The sequence below is a fragment of the Bos taurus genome, chromosome 14, assembly GCF_002263795.3.
Source record: "Bos taurus isolate L1 Dominette 01449 registration number 42190680 breed Hereford chromosome 14, ARS-UCD2.0, whole genome shotgun sequence".
NCBI classification, from domain to species: Eukaryota; Metazoa; Chordata; class Mammalia; order Artiodactyla; family Bovidae; genus Bos; species Bos taurus.
Genome location: NC_037341.1, coordinates 31,445,926 through 31,460,773, shown reverse-complemented (window position 1 = coordinate 31,460,773; position 14,848 = coordinate 31,445,926). Strand labels below are relative to the sequence as shown.

Genomic DNA, 14,848 nt, shown 5'->3' with positions numbered 1-14,848 from the left:
ACATTTAAAGGATAGAAATTGGTAGAATTTAAGTGTGTGGAAAACAATGAGTCAAATATAAGTAAATACTGAAATTGAACTTATTTAAATAGATTAGATAAGCACCAAGCAGCGACATTAATTTTAAAAAAAGGAAACATATGTACAGGGAAATATACTCAAATTTAGTGTAAAATTTGCCTGAGCCTGACATCCCTTCCACTACAATTGAGAATAAAAGAGTAAAAATATTATCTTTCCCTTATCTTTAAAAGGCACCTGCTTTAGCGTCATACTTACTTTTTGCTCCAGACAGGTAAGAGTTAATATCTTGAGTTTCAAGTTGGGTAACAGGTCTCCAACTCCCAAGGCTGTGCACCAACCCCCAATAACCCACCCCATCCCACCCCTATCCCTACCACATTTTGGATGACATCCTAGACTCAGCAAAGGGGAAGATGGATGGTCCTCTGGGAGAAAGGAGGGTGGAGGCCATTACTTCTGATGGTCAGGTCATGTTTCACAGGTGTAGATTCTTCTAAAAATTGTACCCTCACCCTCAGACATGCTCTTATCCCAGTCTAGGCCCTCTCTATAAACAGCATTTCTACTCATCCATGGATTCCGGTCAGAAACATGGCATTCATTGTGATCTCTTCCTTTCTCTTATCTTCCTTCCAATTCATTACTAGATCCTGTCCATTCTGCTACCAAAGTACAACTCAGATCTGTCCACTCTGCTCCATCGCCACTGCCATCACTCACAGTACTGGTTGAGCTAACATTTATCCAAGTTAGAAAAAGGAGCCCCTTCCCCTTGGCAGATGCTGGGGCTCAAGTCCAGCCCCATTTTGCTCTGTGCAGGGTGTGGTCTCCCAAGCTTTGCATGATAGTCCAGGACCCCAGCCTAAACCATGAGGCACTGTCGTAACCATCTCCTCACTGTTCTGCCCACATACAAACTCATCCCCTTCCAATTCATTCTACAGATAGAGGGGCTACTTTTATATTGCCAATTTGATAACTTAACTCAATAGATTTCCATTGCTAGTGGTATGAAATCCTAAACCCTTAACATGAAGTCCATAATCCTTAACATGCCTGTATGACCTGGTTCCCTCTTTATCTTTACTAGCACCATTTCCCCTTGATAACTTTCAGCCATGCTGCCTTATTTTGGTTCCTGAAACTTGCAAACTTCTCCCCAACCCCAAGAGACTGCCAGGAATGTTCTTTTCCGGCTTAGTTTGACTAATTTTTCCTCTTCCTTCAGGCCTCAGTTAAATGTTACTTCCTCAGGGAATCATCTCTGAACCCCAAATCTAAAGTAGATTTCCTCATAGCACCTTAATAATACATTTTTAATTATATATTCACTAATGATTTACTTGTTTAGTATCTTTTTCCCTACTATATACTGCAAGCTCCTAAGTCACATGTGATCTTGACTTAACCTGCTGCTACTGCTGCTAAGTCACTTCAGTCGTGTCCAACTCTGTGCGACCCCATAGATGGCAGCCCACTAGGCTCCCCCATCCCTGGGATTCTCCAGGCAAGAACACTGGAGTGGGTTGCCATTTCCTTCTCCAATGCATGAAAGTGAAAAGTGAAAGTGAAGTCTCTCAGTGGTATCTGATCCTCAGCGACCCCATGGATTGCAGCCTTCCAGGCTCCTCCATGCATGGGATTTTCCAGGCAAGAGTACTGGAGTGGGGTGCCATTGCCTTCTCCTGACTTAACCTAGTGTCTTTCAAAGTTTCAAGTTTCTACCAAATGCATTTTCTGTGCCAATGGCTACACTAGATGCTAGGCTTATAGAAATGGATAGATGACGTTTTTGCTCTGTATTATTCATTAATGAGTGTCAAGTGCATTGATTAGGATAAGGCTAGCTGCTAAATATACCCTTTTGCCCATGTAAAGTCCAAAACAAATATTGGATGACTCTCCATCAAGTTGTAATTCCAGGGACCTTGGCTCCTTGTAACTTGTGGCTCTGCTGTCTTTAGCATGTGGCCACTGAAAGGAAAGAGCATGGAAGACTGCCTGTGGAAGATTTTTTTTTTTTTTTTAATGAGCTAAATCTGGATGCTAAGTCGCTTCAGTCCTGTCTGACTCGTTGCAACCCTAGGGACCGCAGCTGGTCAGGCTCCTGTCCATGGGATTCACCAGGCAAGAATACTGGAGTTGGTTGCCATTTCCTCCTCCAGGGGATCTTCCAGACCCAGGGATCAAATCCATATCTCTTATCGTCTCCTGAATTGGCAGGCAGGTTCTTTACCACTAGTGCCACCTGGGAAACCCAAATCTGGATGGCTACACTTAACTGCAAGGGAGAGAAGAAAATACAGTATATCTCTGTAAAGAAGAGTAAATAGATTCAGTAATCAGCTAGCACCTTCAACAATACCTGTTCCAACACTGGCATGACAAAGAAACAAAAATTAGAAATGGAACTTGTTCTCAAATCTTATTACTTATGAAAGTGAAGACAGAAATCAATATTATGTCTGATCTAGTATACCAAATCTCTAACTTCCAGGAATCTATATAGAAACAGCTATTTTAAAAAAAAAAAAAAAAGAAGAAAGAAACAGCTATTGGAGTGAAATTAATCAATTTATGGATTTGTTTCTTAGGATAAGAAAGTTAAAAAAAACTAATCTATTAATACTAGCCCACTTTAATTCTGGATCACCTTCAAGGTTTCCATTTTTATTTCCCATGGTTTTTAGCCTGTCCCAAATTACAGCCTCTCCTTTTGAGTTTAGTTGGCTGCATTAGGACAAGTCCATAGTCAAGGGCCCTGGAGGAGGGCATGTCAACCTACTCCAGTATGGTCCCACCGAGTTGGACACGACTGAAGCGACTAAGCAGCAGCAGCACAGTCAAGGGAATCGAATGGATCAGAACAGGGAGAGACACATTCTAATACTTTGAGATCTAGTATTGATAGAGCCACACAGTAGCTTTGAACTTGGAAAGATGTGCACCTAGATCACCATGTAAACGAATTCTTCCCATTTAATGGTTTTCCTTGTTATTTTCTGTTCTGAATGAAAACACTGTGGAAATCCGAATAATTCTTTGGTAACAAAGTAGGCACACGGTCAGCTGTGTGTCTGCGGTAACGTCTGTACTTAAAGCTTTTCCATTCTGAAACTGGTTTTCATATCCTCGACTGAACCTTAGTATTAGAGGTACAGAAAACACAAAGCTCTAAAGGGCCTCGTCAATCAGAAGCATTCATTTGTTCCTTAACTTTAGTCTCAATTCAGAAGAAATCTCAGAGATTCCTGATTTACCCTACAGAGATGAAAAAATGAAACATTCGTGCATCCTCGTCAGATCGGTTGTACTCTTCCCAAGAGAGAATCCTGAGGTAGTCGGGGGACACGGTCTTGGATCTAGCAGTCTCCTGCGGCTGGTAATTAAATTTAAGAGTCGAGAGCGGCAGGTGGAAACAGTGCCGCCGAGCACCGGCCACGCGGCAGGTGGAACGAGTGCTGTCGGGCTCGGGCCCTGAGGGTGTTTCCGTGAGTCCCAGGGCGGAAGGGGCTGCGCGCGCGCCCGCCCACCCACGGGGACTCTGGAAAGTCGGCGAAGCGCCCGCAGCGGAGCCCGGAGCCGCGTCCGCTCGACGGCTTCGGCGGCGCCGGGGGTCATCGGAGACCGAAGCACCCAGCGCGGCGCCGCAGGACGCCCGCCACGCCCCGCACCGCCCTGCAGGCGAACGCGGGAGGCAACGAGGCCCCGCCAGGCCGCCGTAGCGCTGCGGCTCCAGCCGCTCCTCCCGCGCCGCCCTCCGCCCCCTGCCTCCCGGCGCCGCGGCAGCTTTGGGCAGCCAACGCCGCCGCCGCCGCCGCTTCCTCCTCTGCAGCCGTTCGGCCGCTGCGTGACGCGTCGTTTCCTCCCAACATGGCGGCCGGGGCAGGTCGGCGGTGATGGAGGCCAGTCCGCGGCCGAGGCGGGTGCTCGTCCCCACAGGAGCCAGGGCAGCCCTGCTCTCGCCGGGCCTCTGATCCGCCGCCTCGTTCCTCGGTCCACCAGCCTGACGGCCGCCGGGCTGGGCTCCCTCGCCGTCTCCCGGGCGGAGGGGCGAGTGAGGGGGAAGGTGGTGGTGGTGGTGGTGGCCGGGAAGCGACCCCCGGGCCGGGAGAAGCGGAGGTCCCACGGGCGCGGCCCTTTGGGGGACGGCTACGACCTGCGCGCCCCTCGCCCGCCCCGCAGCCGGCCCAGCTCCCCCGCCCCTTCCTGATCCCGCCGCTGCCCTCCACGCCTCCTCCTCTCCCCCACCGCCACCCCCTCTCCTTTCTCTCGGCTCTTCCTCTCCCTCGTCGTCGTCCTCCTCCCCTCCAGCCGCTGGGATCCGCGGGTCGGACGAGCCGCCGCCTCCTTCTCTGCGTCCATGTATGAGGGGAAGAAGACGAAGAACATGTTCCTGACCCGGGCCCTGGAGAAGATTTTGGCCGACAAGGAAGTGAAGAAGGCGCATCACTCCCAGCTGCGCAAAGCGTGCGAGGTGGCGTTAGGTGAGCGGGGAGGAGGCCCGAGGGATGGGGGTAGGGAGGGTGCGGGGCAGGGGGAGGGAGGCCGGCGCGGAAGGTGGGGTCGCCGGGGGCTAGGGGCTCACCCCTGGGCCGGCGCCTCTGACCTCCGGGAGGCCGGGCGAAGCTCTGGGGCTGCGTGGCAGGAGTTGACAGTAACTCGGCTCGCTGCGGGGCAGGGGCAGGGTGGAGGAGGAATAGCAGTGAGACGGGCCCGGGGAAGGCGGCCGGGCTGGGGGGTGGCGGGGGTCGCCTGGGGAATCTGCGAAGGTTTGGTTGGTGGACCGTGCGGTGCGGCCGGGGCATCACCCTTTGTGAAGAGGCAGGAGTGGAGGTGCTGTTTATTCGCTGAGAAAATTGAGGTGGAGCTGACTTGTCAAGATGGGGCGTGGGAAGGGTTCCGTCTCGTAATTTCAAATAACTTTTCGTTTGGCGTGGTACTTTGGGAAGAGAGGCTGAAGTTGTTCCCTTGTTGACAGTGTCGAGAAGGGGTTTGCTAGAGGTGCAGCCTGTACTGACATCTTTCCGCCTCCGCCACGGGAAAAACAGAGAGTAATGTTGTATCCGACTGGGCTGACCTGGAAGAACAAGACCTGAGGTTAAGGGGTGGGGGTGGCGAGATAAAAGCGGGGAAGGAAAGGACCTTTAGATAAGCTGGCTTTAGTGACGGGAAGGGAGGCTTTGAACGGGGGAAATGAACAAGACAATGACACCCACCAGCCACATGTCTGGACCGTGACAGCTGCTCGCAAGCTTGAATTGTGATTTACAGTTCAGACGAAAGAGATCTAGTGTCTTGAAGCCCCTTAGCAGGGTAAATGCAAACAATACAGCGAAGACTGGCAGATGAGGAATTGTTAAGGGGGACCACTGATGGATCTTTTGCATTCATCAGGAGTGAAATCCTTTAAGGAAGGACCAGGACGTTAAACGCAAAGACGAATTCCTAATGCTTGGCTTTAGTTTATAGCGCTGGAAACAGACTAGATTAAGTTGACGGGAAAAGGAATCGTGTTAAGTGGGCTTGGAAAAAAGCATTCTTAAAAGGGGCAAAAATCCAGAATAACTTGGATGTATGCTAAAGGGTCAAGATAGGTCAAAAGCAACTTTGCCTTTTAATTATTAAATTAAAAAGACTTTTTAACTTATTGTAGTAAGCGGTTTTTATCTCCTTTTTGGATCCTTTAAAGTGATGAGATAAGTATTATTGAAAATTTTCATTAATTTTTTTTGAATTTTATGTATAATGAATTAAAAATTTTTTTTAACCCTTCATGGATCAGAAGTACACCTTTTGTTATTCTTGTAGCTAGCGAAAGACTATTCCAGGTTTCTGAGAGGATGTTGTACAGTGGTAAAAATTGAATTTATAGCTGGGTCTTGAAAGAAATAATCACCTTGAGGGAAGGAATGATTTGGGGAATTTTTTTTAAAAATTGTTATGTGTAGGTTTTTTAATAACTTGTAGGTTAAAGAAGTTAAGAGTTCAAACTAAAGTTTTAGTTTTTAAGGTCAGATTTTCTGTGTTAAAATATACCTTTCATATACTAAATTTTAAGTATTAGATTAAGGAAATGGAGTGTTATGTGTGTGTGTATACATATATATATACACACACACACACATATATATATATAATTTTTTTTTTTTTTCCCCTCTCCAAAATGCTAATATAAGTATCTGTTCTAAATGGAATGCTTACTGGAAGGAGAATCAGATCCTGGCTTTAAATTGCAGTTCTCTTACATTGCAGCAAAGTCAGGTCTGTGGGCCTCGGATTCCTTCTCTGTACAGTTAGGATATTGAGCATAATGGTTGTAATGTGCCACGAATGTGAACACAGTTGTTTTGTTAACTTGTACCTTGAGAGTATTCCTGTCACTCTTGATTGGCATCTTTAGAGGCTTTAATGGCTTGGTCCTTGCTGTTTTGAGAGGGAAGGATTACTTGCTCATGTCTGCCTCGGCTCTACAAAGATTATTTCAGATTTTGCCACTTATTACTTGTTTGTCCCTTCCACATAGTTAGCAGAAGCTTATGAGGAATGTCCCAGAGTACTTTTCTTTACTTTAGACATACAGGGCTTTTTCCTTTTATTTCATAGTTATATTTAGTCTCCTACAAAATCTCATTGAGCAATCTGATGATAATTAATCCCAGATGACCTTTGTTTCTTCCCTTTTAGTCATCCATGTACATTACCGCCCAAACATAATTTAATAGGGATGACACTTTTTATCTTTGCAGAAAGTATAATGTCCTGTAGTAGATAGTATCCCCAAATACATCTTTGGAAGCTGTCATAGGCCTCCCTTTTCCACTTCACTACTGAGACCTGGGTCAGGCCACCTTTGGTTTCTTGGTAATCTGTATGGCTAGCAAGCTGGATGGGAAAGTAAACTGGAATGGCCTGGTTTGGTCATTCCTTATCTCTGGGTTGTGAGTGGATAGGAGTTGGCTGGTAGTGGCAGAGAGGTGGGTGTTGCTCTAACTCTTCTAAATAGACTTTGTAAATAACCCACCTACATACACCTGCCTGCATTTATTCTGTGTGTCGTCAGCCCCACCCCCCCCCCATTTTTACTGAGCACCTACCATATAGCTAAAGGGAACAAGAAAATACATCTAATCCTTTTGTGTTTTAAAATCATGTTAGTGGTGTATGAGTAGATTCAGAGCACTGGTATTCAAAATTCAGTTATCTTTTAACAAGATGACCTATAATAAATTGATTTTCTGTAAATTATACTCATGAAATTACAGTTCATCTCATGTTCTTAAGAATACTGTATTTTTTTTTCTTTGGTCACAATATAGCTTTTTGGAAACCTTACCTAGATAAGGGGAGATTTTACTTTATTAAAACAAAACCCAATCTCAAAAAACACCACATAAAAGAGCTTTTATTTTCATGTAAAGAAAGATAATGAAACCTTTAAAGCAGATTATTGGAAACTTTTGTAAAATTATCTTACATTTCAGACTTTATTTTGAAGTAAAGTGGTTTAAAAAAAAAAAGGAAAACAAAACCCTTCCCACCTTGACTTTATTTTGAAGTAAAGTGGTTAAAAAAGAAAAAGAAACAAAATCCCTCCCACCTACGTTGTTACCATCAGTGTGAAGCCCACAGGCCAGGAACAGCTCCAGGTTGCCCTCTCTTGGTACCTGCCCCACACCAGCTTTCTGCAGCAACCACTGAACTCTGCAGAGTCAGGGCCTCCAGGCTGCCCTAGCTTAGCTTGATCCATTCCTGCTCTCTAGAATCCTGAATTAAAAATAGTCTGGCCATCTGCTGGCAGATGAGACAACAGCAGAACTATTTTTAGTTTTAAAGAATTTAGGATTGTTGAGGGATTGGGCTTGAAGGTAGCATTGTTTGTCTTATAGGGAGGGGAGGGTACAGTTGGGCCGTATTCCAGCCAGGCCTCTTAAAGTTTCAAGAGTTTCTTTGATGTTAGGGCTATGACTAGTTCAGCTTTTGCCTCTAACATCAAATATCTGTGAAGATACCCTGCAAATGTTAGGGTGAGTGAGTTCAAGGTTGGAAGCTGGCACTGATAGAGAATAGAAGTGAAAGAGGTGACCAGAAGAAGGTTTTAGAGGCAAGGGAGGCCTGCAGAGGCAGGATTAAGGTTGGGTTCCCTGCAGAGATACTGGGGAATGATGGAGAAAAAGAGGGATTGCTAGGAAAGTAATTTTTGCATCATACAGGGTGTGAATTTGTGTTCATCATGTTCTAAAGTGATCCTGCTGATTTTCTTTTATGAGTTTGTTATCTAAGCTTATAGTCTTTTCCAGAAATGTAGATATCAATATCATATTTAGGCTAAAAACTTTCAAAACTTGCTCGTTGTGCACCTCCAGTCTCGCCCTTGTTTTGGTTAGTGACATTCTAAAAAAGAAGTATGAGTCGGCAGGAGTGGGATTATTTGAGTGCATTTGACCTCAGTTTTATGCTACTTCTGGTAATTTTATTAATTTTTGTCACTCTTGACTATTTACCAGAAAATGACTTTGTCTCAAATAATACCCTGCAGACAGTGAATTATCTTAATTATAATTTAAATCCATTAGCAAGTCTCCTTTTAAACCTTCCGTGATACCTAAAATAAAAGGTGTTTTCAGTAAGTCAGGCTGCTAGAATTTTTGAGGTAGCTAGGAAAGAAGGGCCTGATGAATGATGTGACTGAAAGAGTATATTAGGGTTGAGTGGAAAAAAATAAGTTTGGGTTACAGTGTATATACTCTTTCCATTGTGGAGATTTATACTGCACATTAACATAGTTAAGATTCTGAAGAGTCCTCTATGAAAAAAAACCCGCTCAGTTTTGCTTAATGAAGTTTTCCCTAAATTTGACCCTTTTCAGTATCTGTTAACACCCCTCGGAAATGTTGTTCCTTGAAATTTACTTTGGGACACTGTTCAAGGGGAAAAGACAAATGCAGATAGAATGGCCCTAACTGCTGAGGGAACCATTCTTATGTTTTTGGAAAGCAGGAGTTTTATTGATAGTATGTGAAGAAATGAGGTGTAGTTGGACAGAGTGGTATCAGGATCAGAGGGCCATTTGGTTTCTAGCTCTTTCTTTCCTATCCTGTCTAATGGCAAAGCAACTGCTTGTCTCGGGTGTTAGTGTTTAACTCGTAGAGAAACTTCTGTCGGTAATTATTGTTTCAAACCAGAGTAAAAATGTATTGTGAATGGGAAATAATTTGGGGGAATATTTGTCATAATGTTCATCACAAATTGGATGAGGGAATTTCTGAAAAAGGGAAACACATGAACAAATTATTGTTGCCATTCCAAGTTAAGTGTATTCTTCATTCATATCCTTGGTTGAACTAGTATGGGCCAGGTAGTGTTTCAGCGCTGGGCATAAAGCAGTGAGCCAAATATGCTTTCATGGAACGTATTTTCTAGTTGAGGCTGAGAGTAAAAAACTGATGTTTTGTATTGTCAAATTGATAATTGTTATTATCTGAGGAAATAGTTCAGAAAGGTAAAGGGAGAATGACCAGGAGGGCAAGTATGGGTAGGGCTGTCAGGAAAGGCCTTTTCAGGAGGTGACATTTCAGCAGAGAAGTGACAGATCCGGTTTTTCAAATACCTGGGTGACACAGGCAGAGGGAACAGCGAGGCGGGTGTTGTGCTTGGTACCTTCCAGGACGAAAGGAAGCTTGTGTGGCTAGAGAGTGAGAGGAGGGAGGAGGAGAGGAGAGCAGCTTTGGCTTTTATTACATCTGTGCTCTGAGTCCCTAGAGAGTTTTACAGGGGGTGACAAAGCAGGTTTACACGTTGAAAGGCTCACTTTGGCCAGAGGTGATAGTGATTTAGGCTGATGGTGGTGGAGGGAATGAGAATTGGTTGCATTTGAAATATGTATTTTTTCCCGTGGGGCACAGGGTGCCATGTTCAAAGCCTCAGTTCTTTTTGTTGTTGTTGTTGTTTTAATATATATTGATTTGACTGGCTCTGGTTTTAGTTGCAGCACATGGGATCTTCCTAGACCAGAGATCAAACCGTCTGCATTGGTAGGCGGATTCTTATCCACTGTCACCAGGGAAGTCCTGGAATATAGAGTTGACAGGATTTGCTGATGGGTTGGTTGCGTGACAACAAACAGCCAGAGCTTCCAGGCTATTGGAGAAGGCGTTCACTATGATGGGGAACACCAGGAGAGAAAACATATTAGTAAAACATTTTATTCAACTCTTTGTGTATTTTAGAATTTTTTAATGATAGAATTTCCTGCTGATGTAATAGGATATTTTCTACTGAGAAAAGGGCACACTTAAAATGATAGAATGGCTTCCCTGGTAGCTCAGAGGGTAAAGCATCTTGCCCGCAGTGCAGGAGACCTGGGTTCGATCCCTGGGTCGGGAAGATCCCCTGGAGAAGGAAATGGCAACCCACTCCAGTATTCTTGCCTGGAGAGTTCCATGGACAGAGGAGCCTGGTAGGCTACAGTGCATGGGATTGCAAAGAGTCGGACACGACTGAGTGACTTCACTTCACTTCAAAATGATAGAACATAGTCTAGTGAGAAGGCACAAAACAATTTCAGATTTGAGTTGTCAGTTTTTTCTCTGAGGTTTTTTCCTAAGGGAGCATGCCTTTCACATTGTTTCAATTACAGTAAACAATTGATCTGGTCTTTTCAGGGACAGTTAAGGATCTTGAGATGAAATCAGCTTGGATTTAAGGGTAGGTCCTAAGTCCAGTGACTGGTGTCCTCTGTAGAGGGAAAAACACAGAGACACACAGAGGAAGAGAGGCATGTGGAAATGGAGGCAGGCAGAGATCGAGGTTATGTTGCTGGAAGCCAGGAGATGCCAGGTGTCACCAGGTTGAGAGGGGCAAGGAAGGATTCTTCCTGGAGCTTTCATTGGTGGAATGGCTCTGCTAACACCTTTAGTTCAGACTTCTAGCCTCCAGAACTGAGAGAAAACGAATTTCTAATGTTTTAAGCCAAGTTTGTGGTAGTTTGTTGAGTCAGCCCTAGGAAACTAACAACAGTTGTCTTTATCCTGACTTTAGACCCACTTCGATTTATTTGAGCTTCTCTTTTTAGAGTGCAGGTATACTTGAACAACATGGGGGTTAGGGGACCCACCCTCCAAGCAGTTGAAGATCTAAGTATAACTTTACAGTCAGCCCTCCCTATCCATGACTCCACATCCTTGGATTCAGCCAGCCTTGGATCATGTAGTGTTTATTAAAGAAAATCTGCATATAAGTTCAGAAGATCAAATGTGTTTAAATAATCAAATACTGTCTTTGGTCTCTTTCATAAATTTAGAAAGGAATTATTCTCAGGCTTTAATGTTCATGAGTCTTAAGAAACCTCTTTTAATAAAAGAGTCCTGGGCCCAAGTGTTTAATTAAAAGTTTTATGTTCTACTTTTGATAAGAATTCACTAATCAGCTGTTTAATAACACTCATCTGTCCACACCTTGCTAAGAAATTAATTAGTAAAACTGCAAGCAAGCAAAGTAGTATCAGGAAAACCAAGGACTGTTTTCATAGGAGAGTCCTTGTGCCTTTACTCAGTTTACTTTTAATTACATGTAAGTCCAATAAATTTAGCAGTTTACTTTTTAAAAAAAATAAATCCTTTTCTTCAAACCATTTTCAAAAGTAGAACTAGGGGTAAAAAATCACCCATCACAATGGAGGTAAGTGTTGTTACCTTTACAAAAAGTTTCATTGAAGTCACAATTTACAATCTGTAAAATATGCCCATTTAAAATATATTTTTTACTAAATTTCACTGAGGTGTGCACCCATCACCATAATCCAGTTTTAGAACATTTCCATCACCCTAGTAAGGGCCCTCATGCCCATTTACAGTTAACCCCAGTTTGCAGACATCCACTAATCCAGGTCTTGGCCTTTTCTGGAAATCTGTGTGTTATACATATGTGGTCTTTCATGCCTGACTTCACTCAGCATAATGTTTTTGAAGTTCATTCTTGTTGTAGCATGTATCAGTATTTTTTTTAATTGCTGAATAGTATTCCATAATGTGGATGTGCCTTATTTTTTTGCTTGTCTTCGCACAGTTGTTAAGCATTTGGGTTGGACATAGAATGCTGCTATGAATATTCAAATGTAAATCTTTATGCAGGTCTAATATTTTATTTCTGATAAATACCTAGAAGTGGAATTGCTGGGTCATATGATAACGTTGTTTAACTTTTAAAGAAACTAAGTTGTTTTCCAAAGTAACTGCATCATTTGGGTTTCTCATACAGCCTTGCCAGTTAATATTTTTTATCTTCTGTGTTTTTTATTTTAGCCATCCTAGTTAATATGAAGTTATTTCATTTAAACAGTGTTAGCTTTTTGAGGCATTTTTTCCCCCAGACTTTGTATACATACACATGAACAGATAAATTCTTCCAAAAGTTGAGCTATTTAACTTGAGGTGATAATAGGAAAAGAAATAGCTGACATTTATTGAATGTTTACTGTATTCCAAGTTCTTTGCCAGTTAAGTACTTCATTAGCTGTATCTCAGTTCGTTGTCAGAACAATCCTATGCGCTCTGGTGCTATTATTCTCTGCGTTTTGCAGAGGAAGAAACTGAGGTTTAGAGCTGTGTTTAGTACAGTTGGAATGTACTTTTGGCTTAATGTGGCCGTCCTGAACTGTGCCCTAAGTCATGGAACTGTTTACAAGTAACAGATTAAAAAATGAGATAAGAGAGCAATCACAGAAAGAAAGGCATGCTAAGAAAAGATAAAGAACAAAATACATAAAAGACAGAGAAACAGTCAGCCAACAGCAACAGAAGAAAATACTGCTCTGTACATTTCAGTGAGTCTTGAGGGTGTTTATGTACTGTGTGCTCATAATGGCGTCCCTGAGTCCATCATGCAAAAAATCATTTTATTGTATGTTCTACCTAGAAAATCAGGCAGATTCTTGTGCATTTCTGTGTCTTTTGAAGATTTTTACCAAAATTTTAAAGTAAGATTTTTATTTGAACTCTTTGAAAAATTCAGCTGTGCTCTGACTCCCAAGGACTCTGGCCAGGCTAGCTTTCATTGTACCTGTAGTCCTAACTTGTAAAAATACACTACTCTCATGTGCTTTCTTTCTTAATGTTCATAGCATTTCAGATCATTTTAAGAATTGAAAACAAGATCTTATTGAAATGTCATCTTATGGCAAATTACAAATAAGACAACCTAAAAATAACTGGTTGTATTTCTCAGTGTAAGTCTCAGTGGCTTCTTTTATAAGTACACAAATGTAATTATTGTGTAATTGTCATAATTTTTGGTTGTATAGTCTCATATTTCATATGCTGTATCTGTTTCTTCCTACCTAGCATTTTAATAAGGTGTCATTTATTTAAATGTTTTTGACTTTGGGAGTATTTACATATAAAATTTGCTTCACAGATTTTTCTTTTATTAATCCCTGCAAAATTCTTTGAGCATTTTGTTATGTATGCAGAATTACCTAAACATTAAGATGGAGCTCACTGGGTCATTAGAGTGTGGTCACTTATGGTTCTCGTTCTTTAGGCAAAGTTATCATAAATACAGTTGTGCTGGGTATAACTGTACATACAGCACAGTATGAGGAAAATAAGTCAGGGTATTCATCCTCTTTAGATTATTGGTTTTGATCCGTTTTTACTGTAAACATTCTTTTTCATTGTTTGCACTTTTTTTTGTTCTAAAAGTAGGAATTAAAGACATAAAAACTGCCTTTTTATAGTCAGGAATAAGTATAATTTTGTTTTCTGTAAATTTTATTTTTTCATACTTTTTTCCTTGGTATTTATTAGGATATAATGAGTTTTATATTTAATAAGTTTACCTTGTCTCAGAATTGATAATCAGGTATTGAAAAGCAATTACTAAGTTAGAAAAGCATTTTATGACATCTTATTCAAGTATTTCTGTTTAGTGCTTAGTGAAAGTGAAGTCGCTCAGTCGTGTCCGACTCTTTGTGACCCCGTGGACTGTAGCCTATCAGGCTCCTCCGTCCATGGGATTTTCCAGGCAAGAGTGCTGGAATGGATTGCCATTTCCTTCTCCAGGGGATTTTCCCAACCCAGGAATCGAACCTGGGTCTCCTGCGTTGCAGGCAGATGCTTTACCGTTTAGCCACCAGGGAAGCTGTTTAAATTGTATCAAATATGATTGACTAGTCCTCATTGCCCCTTAACTTTTTTAATAACATTTGATTTTCTTTCCCAAATAATTTTAGGATTTTCTTTATTCTTTAATATTTTCTTTATATTCTCTTAGGCAATGGCATGCCACTCCAGTACTCTTGCCTGGAAAATCACATGGATGGAGGAGCCTGGTGGGCTGCAGTCCATGGGGTCACTAAGAGTTGGACATGACTGAGGGACTTCACTTTCACTTTTCACTTTCATGCATTGGAGAAGGAAATGGCAACCCACTCCAGTGTTCTTGCCTGGAGAATCCCAGGGGTAGGGGAGCCTGATGGGCTACCGTCTATGGGGTTGCACAGAGTCGGACACGACTGAAGCAACTTAGCAGCAGTAGCAGTGACTTACTAACATAATACTTAATCAGCATTTCTTACCTTATTCTTGTGTATCAGATAAAAAGTGTAATTACACTTGGTAATAAGTTGGTTATTTTGTTTCATCTATTTTATTGGGTCCTCATGCTTCTAGTCTCTAAGTGTTAATTCTTACATAATTGAGAATGTATTTAATGCAGTACTAAGCAAAAGCTTAATTGTGATTTCTAATGTGCTTGTTTGTATCTTTAGAAATGGAGATGGAACACATGCATCGTCTAGTATTAGGTTGGTGCAAACGTTATTACG

At 42.3% G+C, this 14,848-nt stretch overlaps 1 protein-coding gene and 1 non-coding gene across 4 annotated transcripts in view; one reads left to right on the top strand and one right to left on the bottom strand.

The window, feature by feature from the left end:
* Nucleotides 1-4,230: 4,230 nt before the first annotated feature.
* The window catches only part of ARFGEF1 (ADP ribosylation factor guanine nucleotide exchange factor 1), a 128,590-nt gene continuing 117,972 nt past the window's right edge, over nucleotides 4,231-14,848 (top strand). The window contains 1 exon segment of one of the 3 annotated variants that reach the window (NM_173997.3): nucleotides 4,231-4,511. In NM_173997.3, the coding sequence (NP_776422.2) occupies nucleotides 4,388-4,511 (124 nt within the window). In that variant the 5' untranslated portion in view covers nucleotides 4,231-4,387. 3 annotated transcript variants of the gene reach the window in all.
* Nucleotides 14,091-14,161, bottom strand: TRNAC-GCA (transfer RNA cysteine (anticodon GCA)). Its single transcript has one exon. It is a non-coding gene; the product is annotated as a tRNA-Cys (tRNA).